Here is an 18,566-nt window from a genome sequence, read left to right as displayed (position 1 = left end):
AACACGTTAATTTTTGGGGGCTTACATTTGTACATCCTGAAATCAAAGGGCTTTATTCAATTGGTTAGTCATAATGCCTTGTGTTTGTCATGGCCATCGTATCGCTGAATTGCTAAAGCGCTGTCTTTCTTTTCAATATTGCATCAAGCCTTTTTAATTTAAGTTGTAACATAAATATATATTTTTTCATTTTGACCCTTTCTCTTATGTTTAGTCTTACTGTTATTCAGTCAGCTTAAAATGTATTTCCTTTCTCTAAATATACTGAGATTTGAAATAATTAATTTTAGTTTACTATCCTTGAAGATGTAATTAGTTGTATTGTCATTAATTTGTTCAGGATAAAGTATATAGCTTATTTAAGACTTTAAAAAAAAAACGTTATTCAACTGCATCAAAAACTTCCTATCTGACTAGAACTCAGGGCATGCAGCTCTTCAGTCAGTATATTTTCAAGTCGTTAACATCATCTTTTTATAATCAGCTGGATAATAAATGGATCAATATAACCAAGTCTATTTTCCCACATTTTAACAAACAGTCGTATCTTTGTGTTTGCTTTAAGTTTTTTGAAACAAAAAAAAACAACCTTACTTCTCATGCATTTACTTCAAAGACTTTCAATCTTGGGCCACTTATGTCTGAGGGCAGTCATGATCTACTTTTGTTTTTACTGCAACACAAGTGCACGTGCCTTTTGACTGAGGAGTCTGCCACACAAATAAAAGCGTGTAGACATTAGTGGTACAATTACTATGGGGAAAGTAACAATTTCATAATACCTAACAGGTAAATGGGTTGGATCTGAAAGTCTGAAAGCCCATACACTCTTGTTTGTTCAGGCATATCGCATCACCTGTACGTCTTTCCATTTGAATCCAGTCTACTCAAATGTAACAGGTGTTACTTCATGCTTCCTCCTGTTTTGGTTTAGGTATTACTTACTGCTCTCTGTTCTTACAGTCATCATGAAATAATAATAATAATCATATATATAGGTAATAATCATAACAAAAACGCAGAGTGAAAAGAAACAATGTAGTTTGAGTCTGTTTATGTTTAGCAGTGTCGTGTCTTTCCCAGAGACTTTTCTGCAATGATTATTTATGTTTCACATATTTTCAATGAATAACCTCCATTGCATTCAAAATGTGACATCTGTTTCTTTTTTCGCTGTGTTTTTTGCAATGATGTGTAGCGCCCCCTAGCTGTCCTGGCTTTGTTAAAGGAGTGCGCTGCCCGAATTCTTAACTGTTTAATTTATATAATTAACACTAGGTTACTACACTCTGTTATCCCTATTATTTTAGCACCTTATCACACCAATTATTTAGGAAGACATACCACGTACACAAGAGAATACATTTAACCCTTTACTTGAAATGGGATTCACAAATACACATAAAATAACACTCAAACATATAGATTGTTAGACTGCGTCCAGTCACTTACTTTAAATGTAGCTTCGAACTTTTAGACCTCTGTCAAACCATTTTTTATCTAAGCCGGCAGGTAACTAACTAATACAAATATAACAAACGTGGGTACCCAATCAATTGTCCAATGCACGGTGCAGGCCTGTTGCGCAGGGGAGAGAGCGGGGAAGCCTCCTACCGAAAAAAATGGCTACTTCGCGCCAAAGTGCCCAGCGAACAGGAAACACTCACTCGTCCTCCTCACGGTGTTGGCGAGTCGGAATTGGGGCTGTCGTCGCAGACGTCCACAGCAGTGTTGGTCCCTCCTGTTCCGCGAACAGATGGTTGAAAGAGTTGCCGGGTTGGATACTCTCTCTCTCTCGGGCAGTTCCGGATCTCCCAAGCTAAAGCCCGGCTCAACTAGCTATTGCCGCGGCGGTCCTATAAACGGCGCGGATCTCTATCCGAGTTCCGTCACACAAAACAAAACAAACGTAGAGCAAATCGTGCAGATATTGCTGTCTTTTCTAGTGGAGAGTCACTCGCCGTTCCGCTCGTTAATTCCTCTACTATCTCACTTTACGCTGTTTTGTTATTCTCCGTCATCCTTCCTCGTATCCCCTTCTTCTTCTCTCCTCTTTTCTCGTGTTTTTCCTTCTTCTTCTTCTCTCCCTCTTTTTCGTCCCTCTTCTTCTTCTCTCCCTCTTTTCTGATTGGAGTACTATCCCTTCAATTAATACAATGTTTAAACATGCTCCACATTAACTACAATAACAAATACACAAATAAAATACAATCATTCCAAGATACAACCCAATTGGCCATAGGGCTACATCCTCCCCTTACTAAATGTCTAAATGTCCTCATAGACATAAACCAGGCACTCTTAACATTACATGTTATTTAGCCTTTAACTATGTATGAGAAAGAGCCCATCAGAACTGGATACTCATTTGGAACTAAACATGCTCTAGTTTTACCCTAGCCTGATAATGATACCTCTATGCGCAATTGTTAGTGGTTGCTCACTAGCTTTTCCAGGTTCATCATAGGTAAGTCTCAACACTGGTTTTACTGTTCTTTTCCCACGGGTCTGTGACCTAAGTACTCTGTCGGTTTTTGATTTAGAGCTCAGTCTTTGTTTTGGGGCACCAACAGTTTTTCTCCCATCCTCCAGGTCTGTTTCAGAGTTGTAGGAGTCTGTGTTGGTCAGTGCCGGCCCTTCTTCTTCTTCTCCGTCCGCCTCAGGCTCCTCCGCGGCACCGTCAGGAGTCAGTTCTCTGGCCTCCTCGTTCTCTGAGCTCTCCGAATCTCCATCATATTCTTCTCTCCTCTTTAGTAGGTTCTCCAGATACTCCCGGTATGGTCTACAGGACCTGTTACCCTCCACATCAGACGAGGAATCGGACGTCTCTGTGCCCTCTTCTCTGTGACTCCTTATTGGTTGTATTTGTCTCTTATTGATTGAGCGTGTTCTCGGTCTCGCAGGGACTTCCTCACAATCTTCAGCTGGTGGGATCCTCACTGACGGCCCAATTGGTAAGATGTGATCTCGATGGAGGGTCCTAACTCCACCTCGGCCCCCTTCAGGTTTCACACGGAATACAGGTAAGTTCGGCATCTTGCCTACCACCACATGCAGTATGGCACTCCATCGGCCGACCAGCTTGTGTTTCCCTTTGAGTCCTAAATTCTTGAGAAGAACCCGGTCTCCTTCCTGGATGTTCTGAAAACTGACCTTCTGGTCATAGGCTCTCTTGTTGCGCAAGTGAGTCTTGTCGGCAGCTTGGTTGGCCAGTTCGTAGGCTCTTTGCAGGTCACGCTTCAGGCTTTCAACATACTGGTAACGCTCTCTTTCCTGGCTCCCAGGTTGTGTTGTGTTGAAACACAGATCTACTGGTAGTCTCGCTTCCCTACCAAACATCAAGTAGTAAGGAGAGTATCCAGTTGCGTCACTCTTCGTGCTGTTGTATGCATGCACTAATGAGACTACATGTTGACTCCAGGATCTCTTCTTCTCGTGCCCCAATGTCGCCAACATAGAGAGCAGTGTACGGTTGAAACGCTCCGGCTGTGGATCTCCTTGTGGATGGTACGGAGTCGTTCGCGATTTCCGTATGCCCAAGGTTGTCAGCATGTCTTTGATCAGTCTCGACTCAAAATCTCTTCCCTGATCAGAATGAATCCTAGCAGGTAAGCCATAGTGTACAAAATACTTTTCAACCAGGATCTGTGCTACCGTCAGGGCTTTCTGATTCCTCGCAGGGAATGTTTGAGCATATCTGGTATAATGGTCTGTCACCACCAAGACGTTACTAATGCCTCTGGAATCGGGTTCCATGGACAAAAAGTCAATACACACCAGGTCCAGTGGACCACTGCTAGTGATGTGATGTAGGGGAGCAGCTTTCTTGGCAGGTGCTTTGCGAGTGAGACATAGTCCACAATTTCTGACATACTGCTCTGCATCTTGAGCCATCCTCGGCCAGTAAAATCTTGCTCTTAGAAGGTCAGTCAGTCGTTCCACTCCTAAGTGACCCATGTCGTCATGAAGGGAATGGAACACCACTTCTCTGAGATGGGCCGGCAGCACTAACTGAAGTGTCTCCTCTGCAGCTTTCTTACTCGCTCGGAGCAGAAGTCCATCTCTCATCACAAGTCTGCCAACTTCTCTCTTCATCAACCTCATCTCTGGATTTACGTCTTTGCCACTAGGCCAAACTCCCCGTTTCACAGCCTCAATCACCTGCCTAACCACTGGATCTCTTTTCTGAGCAGCCACTAATTCTGATTTTGACAGTTGCTCCAGTGAGCTCAAGTGTAACTGTGACGGAAAGGCATACACGTCTGGACTACCGGCTGAAGTGTCTTCTAACTGCACCACACATCTCAGGGACGTGTCTGGTGTGTCTTCCACCTGCACCCACTGACATATGGACTTCACCACATTCTGGGCCATGCTATCCCATTCTCCATCCTCTACCTTTTCAGGGATGTTGCGGGACAACAAATCAGCATCTATGTTCGCTTTACCCGGCCGATACTGTATGTCGAAATCATAGGTGGCCAAAGCTGCAAGCCAACGATGACCAGTCGCGTTGAGTTTGGCCGTGGTAAGCACATAGGTCAATGGGTTATTGTCGGTGCGTACAGTAAACCTGGCTCCATAAAGGTAGTCGTGGAATTTATCAACTACCGCCCACTTCAGTGCAAGGAACTCCAACTGGTGTACTGGATATCGCTGTTCTGGAGAGCTCAACTTTCTGCTGGCAAAGGCGACAGGCCTTAGCCCTTCTGGGTGTTCCTGGTAAAGCACGGCGCCAATCCCTTGGAAACTGGCATCAGTATGTAAGACATATGGCTTGTTGGCATCGGCAAATGCCAACACGGGGGCATTAATCAAACATTGAATGATGCGATTGAAAGCGTCCGTGCAGGACTGGTCCCATCTGTCCTTGAACGGTTCTGAAACTTTAAAGTAGGTCTTGTTCTTGTCCAGGACCTGCTTCTTTCCTGGCTGAGTCGGCGCATAGCCCCTAGTCAGTTCAGTGAGGGGCCTAACTATGGAGGAGTAGTTCGCTATGAAGCGTCTGTAATAACCACAGAAACCCAAGAAGGATCGCAGGGACTTAAGGTCTGTGGGTTTTGGCCACCTGGTGACTGCTTCAATCTTCTCAGGGACAGTAGCAACACCATCGGCTGAAACAATGTGGCCTACATACTTGACCCTGGGCTGGCAAAATTGACACTTGTCAAGGGAGAGTTTTAGCCCTACTTCTTCAAGTCTGTCTAACACCTGCAACAGGCGCTCTTCGTGCTCTTCCAAGTGCGTCCAAAGACTATGAGATCGTCTAAATATACTAGCACTTGCAGGAGATTCATATCGCCAACCGCTTTCTCCATTAGTCTTTGGAACGTCGCTGGCGCTCCTGTTATGCCTTGGGGCATCCTGTCAAATTGGAAAAATCCAAGGGGGCAAATGAAGGCGGTTTTCTCTTTGTCTTGGTCTGCCATGGCAATCTGATAGTACCCGCTGCGCAGATCGAGGACTGAAAACCATTTGCTCCCAGTTAAGCAATCCAACGCATCATCTATGCGCAGGGTGGTGTACTGGTCTGGAACCGTGCGCCTATTAAGGGTCCTATAGTCAATGCACATTCTGATACGCCCATTTTTCTTTCTGGCTATCACAATTGGTGATGCATACTGGCCACGTGACTCAGAAATGATTCCAGCCTTTAACAACTCCTGCAAGTGCTTGCGGACATCATCAATATCGGCTGGAGCGAGGCGCCTGGAACGTTCTCTGAATGGCTTTGGATCGGTCATCCTGATGTGGTGCTCCACGTCCTTTGCCAGGCCGACATCCCACTCATGCAATGAGAACACATTTGCTCGCTCACATAGCTTTTGACGGAGTCGCTCTTTCCATTCAGGGGGGATGGGTGAGTCACCAAACTGAAGTAGCTCAGGATCTAACTTGGTTGGAACGGTCTCAGCTCCCGCCTTGGGTGATGGAATTACTGGATCGGCATGGCACAGCTGTCCTAGGACGATTCCAACTGGGATGACTATATCCTTCCGAGACTCATTCATGATCAGCACAGTAAAATGGCCCTCATTCACTGCTGCACTTTGTATGACCATGGGCTGCAGCAGCACCCCAGCCGGTAACGGAGTGAGGGGTGAGGCTTCAACCATCAGCATGTCTTTATTCAGAGGCTGCTTCAACTCCACTTCACAGATGACACAGCGCTCACCCCCAGGAGGTAAGGTAAGTGAGCCTGGACCCATCCACTTCACACATCCCACCTCCTCCTCTTCTTCCTCAGCAGTTGATTGGTCGGGGTGCATGACTGGGTCCCTTGCTTTAATGCCAAGTGTCTGGGCAATGTCTACTCCGGTGGTCTCTTTGCACAGTCTGGAGAGTCTCTGGAACAGGTTAGCATTGGTGCCTAAAATCACAGGAGTCTGCTCAGGACTTGAGGGACTTGGGCAAATCAGAGCCAAGACTGACAGGTTCTCTTTGGTGCCTGTTACCTTCTCTGGAAACGCCATATCCACCACCACATATCCCAGGTAAGGGTAACTGTTTTCGCTCAACCCCCATATTGCCAACCCGGACACTGGCTGGATTGTGACATCAGGTAAATGACGCTTGTACCAGGACTCAAAGATTATTGTGACTTGGGAGCCGCTATCAAGGAGAGCGTTGCACGGATGTCCATTTATCTTCACTGGTACAATGGAAGAGGGGCCAATTAATCCCTGGGGAATGTCTCTCTGCACTGTGATTATCTCACTTTTCTTAGCTGAACACACTGTGTGACTGCCTCCTGTTGCTTGAGCTGATGATTCACCCTGTTTAGCTTTCTTTAGAGATTGAATCAACTTCTGGATCACTTTGGCCTGATTCTCTGCATTATGACATTTGGCAGAGAAATGGCCGTTTTCACCACAGCGATAACAAAAGTTCACATCCGAGTCGAAAGATGGTTGCCTTCTAGTCTCACTGTAAGTTTGTCTTGATGGCTCTACTCTTAGAGCTGTTGCAGGGGATTCAGACTGTTGGCCTACTATTTGTTTTTGCAGGTTCTTCACTTGTTTCCTCAGGGATGCTACTTCCTCTTCACTGCCAGTCTCTGGGGCGAGCACTTTGGTTAGTGACTCATGTTCTTTACCATATGCTACAGCTTGGCTAGATAGAGACCTCATGGCAGTGAACATTGACTTGAGTTCTTGAACTTCAGGCCTCAACTGTTCCACATCTTCATGTCTACTGTCGAGGTCAGGCCTCGCATGAACTCTCTGGATAGATGTGTTCAGCTTCATCCTTGAAGACTCATATTCCTCCTCGTTGCGAATATCACTCAGGAGTTCCAAGAAAGTTGGCGGATCTTCTCTCCGTTCCCTGAGCTTGAGCTGGACCAGCATCATATCCGAGTGGACCGCACCTCGCAGCAACTGCTCCACTCGAGCGCGGTTGGCCCGGCCTGGAGGGAGACCTTCACGACGAACCACCTTGCTCAACGACAACTCCAGACGCCTAAGAAAGTCCGACAGCTTTTCCTTTGGCTGCTGCTGTAACAACCTAAAGGCAAAATACAAGTCTTCGCCAGTCTCCGCAGAACACATAACTGTTTATATTTAGCAAATTCCACTATGGGACAGGTAAACAGCAAAGTTACATCTTTACTGATGGGCTAGTGAATTCAGATTTACTAATTTCAAAGCATAAAAATATAAACAGAACAAGCAATTAAATTAGTATGGAAGTAAATCTGCCATCGGGGGTTGAAATAAAAAGTTGATTGAATTTCTAGCACTGAATATTTATGCATTGAAATTATGTACCTGAATGTTTTTCAACATTAAAACACCGCAAAAAAATTCAACCTAAAAAAAAAAAATGTTGAAATATTCGAAATGGAGGCTACAATATTCAACCGCAAAAAATTCAACCTTGGCACACCAATATGCGGAGGCTACAATATTCAACCCAAATAAATTCAACCTTGGCACACCAGCATCCGGGACACTAAGGAAGAGCAATCGATTCTAGATTCAAGATCAGGAGCGTGCGTCAAGCTAAAGGAGCGAGCACCCAAAACACCTTCGGCTTTGGATTGTAAACATGTCCAATAATAACGGGGCTTTAACTCTTCTTCATGTCATCAGTGTGGTTTGTGTCTGTAAGATTCCGTGTTAGACAGCTGACATTTGTACATTAACAGACTGTGTTGGACATGAACTAAGCGGAAGTTAAACGAGAGCGTACAGCCGCTCACATACGCCTCTTCTTCTAGTTTTGAATTCATTTAATGATGCTGAGATCCTTGGACAAGCTGTTAGGAGTGATTGGCGGAGTTTTGAAAACCAGGAACGCGCTTGAAGAGGCAGATGAGCCGCTGTATCGTAGTGGGGGGGGGGGGGCAGCGGCTTTAGCGGAGCGTGCAGACGCATAAACCCGACAGGACATGCAGGAATAACCGCAGTAGCGTCGGTGGAAGGATCCTTTTTCACAGCGGCACAAGCCGATCTCAGTTGGGTATTAAGCGACATTCAAAGTCCACGTAACGTTAAATGAGTCTTCGTGGCCATGGGTAAACGTTATTGAGGATCTGGCACAACACAGCGACCTGCAAGTAGCGCAGAGTCTTACATAAAGGGATGTACGTCTTAATGCGAGGCTTTAGAATTTATCTCAAAGGGATCCTGTATTTGCTCGTAAAGTCTGAAACGAGAACCCATTTTTCAGTGACGGTGTTACGTGCCTACTGGTTTTTGAACTACTGGTTTGGCTACGGGTGCGTGTTTGTTTTCCCCCGGTGTTACGTGCCTACTGGTTTTTGAACCTACTGGTTTGGCTACGGGTGCGTGTTTGTTTCCCCCCGGCAGGCAGGTGTTGTCTGCCTCCGTCACTTGAGTCGTCACACATTTGCAAACATATTGTTCTGAAAATGTTCAAAAATGCATCCCATATCCATTGCAGCGATTACGATTGTATAAGTGAGCACTACGTCACTGCCACGTATGAAGAAATACATAAAAGAACATTTATTAAAAGTCCGCCACAACCGGGATTCGAACCGTGTCGCGCAAAATAACGTAGTGCCACAGAGCGGCTGTGCTACCCACTCGGCCAACCGAGCTTAAGGGATTTCAGTTGATTTGTATATTTTAATAGAGTTGTAAATCGTCAGTGGCAAGCAAACGTTTTGGTTTAGGGTGAACATTATATGTTCTTTTATGTATTTCTTCATACGTTGCCACACTGATGGCATGAAGAAGAGTTAAAGTCCCGTTATTATTGGACATGGATACAATCCGAAGCCGAAGGTGTTTGGGTGCTCGCTCCTTTAGCTTGACGCACGCTCCTGATCTTGAATCTAGAATCGATTGCTCTTCCTTAGTGTCCCGGATGCTGGTTTGCCAAGGTTGAATTTATTTGGGTTGAATATTGTAGCCTCCGCATATTGGTGTGCCAAGGTTGAATTTTTTGCGGTTGAATATTGTAGCCTCCATTTCGAATATTTCAACATTTTTTTTTTTTAGGTTAAATTTTTTTGCGGTGTTTTAATGTTGAAAAACATTCAGGTACATAATTTCAATGCATAAATATTCAGTGCTAGAAATTCAATCAACTTTTTATTTCAACCCCCGATGGCACAGATTTACTTCCATAATTAGTGTGAGCGAGAATCCACTGTTCCAATGTCAGCAAAGGCTCAGTTTTGCAGGTTAATATGTCATCATGGTGGAGGAAAGATATATACAGGTCAGGATATACCTTTGCAAAAGAAAATTCAACAATTTTTAACCTATCATGATTGTATATATCGTAATGTTCATAGTTTGTTTATATACTGAATATTCATTTAGGTCTAGTTTGCATATACTAATTTGTTGACATTGTTGCTCTGCTGTTTCCTGGATTGAACCTTAAGGTTTACTGCATGTGCGGGTGTGGTGTTTGTTATTCACTAATAAACATAAATGTTAAACAGGAAAAAGTAAACTGGAAGCGCACCCTTTTAATGCATTATTATCTGAGATGTCAAGTAACGAAGTACAAATACTTCGTTACTGTACTTAATTTTTTGGGTATCTATACTTGAGTATTTATTTTTCAGACGACTTTTTACTTCTACTCCTTACATTTTCGCGCAAATATTTGTACTTTCTACTTCTTACATTTAAAAAATCGCCTCGTTACTCCTATTTAATTTCGGAAGGTTTTCCGGCTTGTCACCGTTCAAAAACACACAAAAAACTATCCGGATAAATCGCGCCGTCGGGATTGCGTGAATTTGATTGTGGTTGAATGAGAAGTGTAAACATTTACCACCCAGACACCTTATTGGTTTATCACATGACGCAAATCAGTGTGACGCTAGGTGCGTAAAGGTGGTGAAGGATCTTTTTCAGGAGGCAGATCGGTGGTCGCGGTACAAGTTGATCTCAGTTGGTATTTAGCGACATGAACCCGCCTCCGCCTCCTCATGCAAAGTCCATGTAACGTTAAGTGAGTCTTCATGACCATGGGTTGGCTGTATATGTTTTTTCTAACTTTATTGATAATCTGGGACAACACAGCGACTTGCAAGTAGCGCAGCGTCTTCAATAAAGTGGCGTATGTCTTAATGCGATGCTTTAGAAATGAACACTAAGGGATTCTGTATTTGTTCAATATTTTGATAACCGACCGCTCCCCATCATTATAAAAGCGATGCGCCCCCCATGAAGTAGTAAACCATGGGGAGACACTGCAGTTTAATCGATGGGAACAACGTGTGTGTCCTCTGACTCGTGTCATTTAGCTGTCACTCTAACATGTTTTTTTCTTCATACAGCATGCGGGTCGATACGTGTGTCCCTCTGTTGTTGTAGCGTCGCCTCTCTAACTGTCGCCATGTTTCCATCATCAGGCAGGTCACGTGACCTGAAGCCATCGTGTTGTAACGGACTGACGGACTGTTTGTTCTTAATGGACATTTTTTCCCGTTCAATACTTTTACTTATTTACTTTAAGTAGCTTTAAAACCAGTACTTTTATACTTTTACTTGAGTAAAAAGCTTAAGCTCATACTTCCACTTCTACAAAAGTATTTTCAAAACCTAGTATCTATACTTCTACTTGAGTAATGCATCTGAATACTTTTGACACCTCTGATTATTATTCATGTTTTTGTTAAACTTCACTCACGGTGGCGCTATACACCAGCCTTAAGTTGTTGAATGACTCTCCTCTGGCGTGGAACCTCATTCTTGCTCCTGTGATACGATAAGAACAAACATATTGGACCTGGTATTTCTTTCCGTGTGGTTGAATGTTATTTTTGGCTTCATTCCTCCACCTATTCTGGATAATCCATCGAATATGCTTTCGAAAATGATCGCGTTTCCGACGTGTGGCTTCTATTTCGTTCTGCTTTTTGCGCATGTCGCTAATGGAGACCTGAGCTATTCTTTTCCAGAAGAGATGAAACGAGGATCAATTATTGGAAATGTGGCCAAGGATCTTGGGCTCGATAGGGGTGCACTGTCCATCAGAAGAGCCCGCATGGAAGCGGATGGGACTGAAAAGCGTTACTGTGACATAAACTTGAATAACGGAGAGTTGATTGTCGCCTACAGGATTGACCGAGAGGGGCTTTGTGGAGAAAAGGCTTCGTGCATCCTAAAACACGAGCTTGTGCTGGAGAATCCTCTCGAGCTCCATTTAATAAATCTACACATCCAAGATGTTAATGATAATTCCCCACAATTTAAGGAAGACTTGATCAATATAGAAATTAGAGAATCGGCAGACAGGGGAGCTCGTTTTGCGATCGAAGAGGCGCACGATACGGATGTAGGACAGAATTCAGTTCAGCAATACAGCCTTAAAAATAACGCTAATTTCGTTTTGGCTGCAGATGGGAATACATTAGAGCTCGTTCTTGAAAAAGAGCTTGATCGTGAAAAACAACACGCGATCGATTTGATCCTCACAGCTTTAGATGGAGGTTCTCCTCTGAGATCAGGTACTGTCGTCATACACGTCACTGTACTGGATGCTAATGATAACGCCCCAGTGTTTAGTCAGGCCGTTTATAAAGCCAGTCTGCCTGAAAACTCTCCTCCTGGTACTGTAGTGGTCACAGTGAGTGCTAGTGACGCAGACGAGGGGGTAAATGGTGACGTGACGTATGAATTTGGACATGTTTCTGATGACGTGAAGAAGGTATTTAGTATAGATCGTAATGTCGGTAAGATTCGAGTAATTGGGATTGTTGATTATGAAACTACGAGATCGTTTGAAATACGCGTCAAAGCAAAAGATGGATTAGGGCTGTCGTCTTATGCAAAGGTAATAATTGCTATTACTGATGTGAATGACAACATCCCTGTAGTTAGTTTGAAATCACTAACGAATCCCATTCCAGAGGATACGGCACCTGGTACTGAGGTGGGCATCGTTAACGTGCAGGATAGAGACTCCGAGGCTAACAGACAGGTCCGCTGCTCCATTCAGCAAAACGTCCCTTTTAAGTTGGTTCCTTCTCTCAAAAACTATTATTCTCTGGTGACCGCAGGACAACTGGACCGTGAACTAGAGTCTGCATACAACATTACAATCACTGCCACTGATGAGGGCTCTCCACCTCTGTCCTCCTCTAAAACTGTTCAGTTGTCTGTAGCAGACATCAACGACAACCCACCTGTGTTTGAGGAACAATCCTACAGCGCTTATGTGACTGAAAATAACAAAGCTGGCTCCACTTTATGTTCCGTTACCGCTCGAGACCCCGACTGGAGACAAAACGGTACCGTGATTTATTCTCTGTTACCCGGTGAGGTGAACGGAGCCCCGGTATCCTCCTATCTGTCTGTTAACGGAGACACGGGGGTCGTCCACGCTGTGAGGTCATTTGATTATGAGCAGTTCAGGAGCTTTAAAGTCCACGTGATGGCCAGAGACAACGGGTCTCCTCCGCTCAGCAGCAACGTGAGCGTCAGTGTGTTCGTATCGGATGTGAACGACAACTCTCCTCAGATACTGTACCCCAACCCGGAGGGAAACTCTTTCATGACCGAGCTGGTCCCCAAAGCTGCGCACGGAGGCTCTCTGGTGTCCAAAGTGATCGCGGTGGACGCGGACTCCGGACAGAATGCCTGGCTGTCCTATCATATCGTCAAATCCACTGATCCGGGACTTTTCACTATCGGTCTCCACAGCGGAGAAATCAGGACTCAGCGGGACATTTCTGAATCTGACAGCATGAAGCAGAACCTCATTGTGTCGGTGAAAGATAACGGACAGCCCTCTCTCTCTGCCACATGTTCCATGTATTTACTTATTTCTGATAACTTGGCTGAGGTGCCAGAACTGAAGGATATTTCTTATGACGAGAAGAACTCCAAACTGACCTCTTATCTGATCATCGCGCTGGTGTCCGTATCCACCTTTTTTCTGACCTTCATCATCATCATCCTCGGTGTGAGGTTTTGTCGCAGGAGAAAGCCCAGACTGTTGTTTGATGGAGCAGTTGCCATCCCCAGCGCGTATCTCCCTCCTAATTACGGAGACGTGGACGGAACAGGAACTTTACGCAGCACTTACAATTATGACGCGTACCTGACAACAGGTTCAAGAACCAGTGACTTTAAGTTCGTGTCATCTTACAATGACAACACTCTGCCTGCTGACCCGACTCTGAGGAAAAGTCCAAGTGATTTCGCTGATGTGTTTGGCGAAACGGAGGAGTCTTTAGAGGTATGAATATGTTTCTTTTTTTTTTAAAACAGTAAAATCATACTAATTCATTCTCAAACATGTACATCCTGAAACCAAAGCGGTTCCCTCAATTTGTTAGCCATAATGTTTTGGTTTTATCATGTCCATCCTATCACTGTCTTTCCTTCTGTCAGTCCATTAAGCCTTTTAAATTTAGTTGTAACATGGGCCAATTATTTTAGAGGTCAGTCATGATCTTCTCTTGTTTTGACTGCAACACAGGTGCACCTGCCTTTTGACTGAGGAGTCTGCCACATAGACATTGTACATTGTAGACATTAGTGGTACAATTACTAAGGGGAAAGTAACTTTTACGTAATACCCATCAGCTAAATGTTTGGATTTACAAGTCTGGGAGTCCATACACTCTTGTGTTGTTTGTTCACGGCATCACCTTTAGTGAATGTCTTTCCATTTAAATCCAGTCTACTCAAATGTAACAGGTGTTACTTCATGCTTCCTCCTGTCTTGGTTTAGTTATTACTTACTGCTCTCTGGTCTTACTGTCATCATGACATACAGAAAATAATGATCCGTACAAAATTGTAGAGAGAATAGAAACAATGTAGTTCAGTCAGTTTTTTGTTCAGCAGTGTAGTGTCTTTCACAGAGACTTTTCTGCAATGATTGTGAATGTTTCACATATTTTCGATGAATACCTGACATTTTTCATTATATGCTTTGTTTTTGAAGTCCAGACATCTCCTGTTGACATGAGGGATGTTTCCTTCTAGGTTATTTAGATATGTTGTTCTAGTACATCCAAGTAACACCTGCTTGTTATAACTGGATTGACTGTGTTTAATATGATCGGTCTTTAATTGTGTGACAGCTTGCCACAAATGGTTGTTTTAGCATGCATGTATTTGTCTAGTGCATCAACTTTAATTTGTGCTCTAGTGGCAAAGGAGGTTTTATATAATACTCCTTTTTAGAAAAGTTCAAAGCCAATTTCAATCCATCATTAACTGTTGTAGCAAGGTTTTGTATTCAGCTTGTTTCACCATGATTGTAGATTTGCAGTCGAAAAAAGTTTTTTAGTGGTACACTTGTCATCGGGGCCTAAATGGGTCACTGCCTCTTTCTCAATATAGCGTTAGATACAGCAGTCTAGCGTTAGTACAGTCGCCAACGTGGTTAGTTAATACCTTCTAGTATAATATATTCACGGGAGAAAAAGGACAGACAGTCATCGTCTCTTTGGTCTCAGAACTCGCACTGACAGTGAATGTTTATGTAGCCCCTTTGCTTTCTTTGAAAAGAAGCTTTCTACTTTTAAATAAATCTAGATTCCCGGGCCACACCAACACAGCGAGAAATGACCAGACAAAAAATATTTATGTATAAAAAAGAATAATTTATTTCTATTTAAGTTAAGTTTAAAACATTAAAACAACATCTCAAGTGAAAAACCCAGGAGACAATTAAACCCGAGGGATGATTCAATCCAGGGTAAAACACTATTAAAGTTCGGTCCAGACTGGAGTTAGCTCCGGGTTTTCTTCGGCCGCCGGCACAGGATGGCTCACTCCCACGGCGTTTCAAAAAGTCCGTTCCACATGAATAACTCCGGGACCAGGAATTCTGTTTTGCCGCTCTGCTCCTTCAATACGCTTCATGTGGCCCATCCACAATATTGCGGCTCCGCGGCTCTGCCGTCAGCTGCTGGATAGGGCTCCTTAAGTTAGGGGTTTGCGAGCGTTGACCTTGCAGAGTCTAGGGATCGGCTCCAGCAGGGCACAGGAGATCCAGCTAGCAGTGACTCGGCGAGAACGCAAGCTCAGTAATCCAATCCGCTGCTACTCCATGCAGCACACAGCACGTCCATCCGTCCAGCCCCCCCTGGAAAGAGATCTAGCCTCCTTTTATTGGGAGAGATCTACTTAGCTGGCAAATCGGAGCTGATGAACGGGGTTCTACAGGTGTGTCAATTAGTGTTTCAGTTCGTGAGAGAAGGGAAAAAATACAGTCCACAGCTACATACAATAACGCCAAACCACAGCAATAAATATAAGAAAATCACAGCAAACAATATATGGAAACCACAGCAACCAATAAATAACTATACAAAATGAACTAAACTCAATCACACTGCTCCCCTTATTTTATATTAGGTGACATTTACATCAGCATCCAGGTGCATGCAGGCACACGTGTTTCAATGTGACGTCATTACGTTAGCTATTTAACATGGCTTTGCACTCATATCATAAATCCTCAACACTCAAACAAAAACCAAACAGTGGAAAATGTTATTTCTCGGCCCTTGATAGTCAACAGCAGTGGTCTCTTATGAACCATTTTGTTTTATTTTTTCACACTTTTATCTATGTCACACCAATCTTCCGTTGGTGTAATCCAATAATTTCCAAAAATGTTGTGAAGTCCGAGTTGCGATGATAAAACCGCATAGTTCTATGAATTTATTCTGGTTAATCATCCAAGCTAAGAAACAAAATCCACGCTTACAAATTTCAAATATTGTGGGGATGTAACTAAAAAACAGAACTTAACTTTTAATGATTTCAGATAACTGCCTCTATTCTTCAAAATCCACTATGGGACAGGAGCCGAGCAAACCTACATCTTTATAGAATGGCAAATCTTAGTTCAAAGAACTTTGATCAATTTTGATTTACTAATTCGAAGCTGAAAAATATGAACAGAACAACCAACAATTACATTAGAGTGAGAGAGAATCCACTGTTTTGATATCAGTAAAGGCTGCTTTTGAGCATGTTAACTTGAAATCATAGGGAAGGAGAGAATGGTCAGGATAGCCATTGCAACAAAATGACCAATTTTAAACATATGATTGTAAAAATCGTAGTTGATTCATATACTGACTATTCATTTAAGTATATCCTATGGAAGTAAATCTGTGCCATCGGGGGTTGAAATAAAAAGTTGATTGAATTTCTAGCACTGAATATTTATGCATTGAAATTATGTACCTGAATGTTTTTCAACATTAAAACACCGCAAAAAAATTCAACCTAAAAAAAAAAAATGTTGAAATATTCGAAATGGAGGCTACAATATTCAACCGCAAAAAATTCAACCTTGGCACACCAATATGCGGAGGCTACAATATTCAACCCAAATAAATTCAACCTTGGCAAACCAGCATACGGGACACTAAGGAAGAGCAATCGATTCTAGATTCAAGATCAGGAGCGTGCGTCAAGCTAAAGGAGCGAGCACCCAAACACCTTCGGCTTCGGATTGTATCCATGTCCAATAATAACGGGACTTTAACTCTTCTTCATGCCATCAGTGTGGCAACGTATGAAGAAATACATAAAAGAACATATAATGTTCACCCTAAACCAAAACGTTTGCTTGCCACTGACGATTTACAACTCTATTAAAATATACAAATCAACTGAAATCCCTTAAGCTCGGTTGGCCGAGTGGGTAGCACAGCCGCTCTGTGGCACTACGTTATTTTGCGCGACACGGTTCGAATCCCGGTTGTGGCGGACTTTTAATAAATGTTCTTTTATGTATTTCTTCATACTTGGCAGTGACGTAGTGCTCACTTATACAATCGTAATCGCTGCAATGGATATGGGATGCATTTTTGAACATTTTCAGAACAATATGTTTGCAAATGTGTGACGACTCAAGTGACGGAGGCAGACAACACCTGCCTGCCGGGGGGAAACAAACACGCACCCGTAGCCAAACCAGTAGGTTCAAAAACCAGTAGGCACGTAACACCGGGGGAAAACAAACACGCACCCGTAGCCAAACCAGTAGTTCAAAAACCAGTAGGCACGTAACACCGTCACTGAAAAATGGGTTCTCGTTTCAGACTTTACGAGCAAATACAGGATCCCTTTGAGATAAATTCTAAAGCCTCGCATTAAGACGTACATCCCTTTATGTAAGACTCTGCGCTACTTGCAGGTCGCTGTGTTGTGCCAGATCCTCAATAACGTTTACCCATGGCCACGAAGACTCATTTAACGTTACGTGGACTTTGAATGTCGCTTAATACCCAACTGAGATCGGCTTGTGCCGCTGTGAAAAAGGATCCTTCCACCGACGCTACTGCGGTTATTCCTGCATGTCCTGTCGGGTTTATGCGTCTGCACGCTCCGCTAAAGCCGCTGCCCCCCCCCCCCACTACGATACAGCGGCTCATCTGCCTCTTCAAGCGCGTTCCTGGTTTTCAAAACTCCGCCAATCACTCCTAACAGCTTGTCCAAGGATCTCAGCATCATTAAATGAATTCAAAACTAGAAGAAGAGGCGTATGTGAGCGGCTGTACGCTCTCGTTTAACTTCCGCTTAGTTCATGTCCAACACAGTCTGTTAATGTACAAATGTCAGCTGTCTAACACGGAATCTTACAGACACAAACCACACTGATGACATGAAGAAGAGTTAAAGCCCCGTTATTATTGGACATGTTTACAATCCAAAGCCGAAGGTGTTTTGGGTGCTCGCTCCTTTAGCTTGACGCACGCTCCTGATCTTGAATCTAGAATCGATTGCTCTTCCTTAGTGTCCCGGATGCTGGTGTGCCAAGGTTGAATTTATTTGGGTTGAATATTGTAGCCTCCGCATATTGGTGTGCCAAGGTTGAATTTTTTGCGGTTGAATATTGTAGCCTCCATTTCGAATATTTCAACATTTTTTTTTTTTAGGTTGAATTTTTTTGCGGTGTTTTAATGTTGAAAAACATTCAGGTACATAATTTCAATGCATAAATATTCAGTGCTAGAAATTCAATCAACTTTTTATTTCAACCCCCGATGGCACAGATTTACTTCCATACGTATGTTGTTAATGTATGTTATGTGTAAAATTGTATATCATTGTCTAATTTACTTTTAAACCTCCAAACAAATCCAATTGTGTGTT

At 43.4% G+C, this 18,566-nt stretch overlaps 2 protein-coding genes and 1 pseudogene across 3 annotated transcripts in view; all 3 read left to right on the top strand.

Moving 5' to 3' along the window:
• Window positions 1–18,566, top strand: part of LOC119210835 (protocadherin beta-15-like) — a 204,715-nt pseudogene that overhangs the window by 8,134 nt on the left and 178,015 nt on the right.
• LOC134102928 (protocadherin beta-15-like) overlaps window positions 1–18,566 on the top strand; it is a 72,254-nt gene that overhangs the window by 46,336 nt on the left and 7,352 nt on the right. The window lies entirely within an intron of this gene.
• Window positions 9,337–13,680, top strand: LOC134122821 (protocadherin gamma-A11-like). The gene has a single exon (XM_062560669.1). It carries the CDS (start codon window positions 11,296–11,298, stop codon window positions 13,678–13,680), a length of 2,385 nt encoding a protein of 794 aa, XP_062416653.1. The 5' UTR covers window positions 9,337–11,295.

The sequence above is a fragment of the Pungitius pungitius genome, chromosome 2 (genome assembly GCF_949316345.1).
Source record: "Pungitius pungitius chromosome 2, fPunPun2.1, whole genome shotgun sequence".
NCBI classification, from domain to species: Eukaryota; Metazoa; Chordata; class Actinopteri; order Perciformes; family Gasterosteidae; genus Pungitius; species Pungitius pungitius.
The sequence above is the reverse complement of the archived record's forward strand: the minus strand, read 5'-3'. Positions and strand labels throughout refer to the sequence as shown.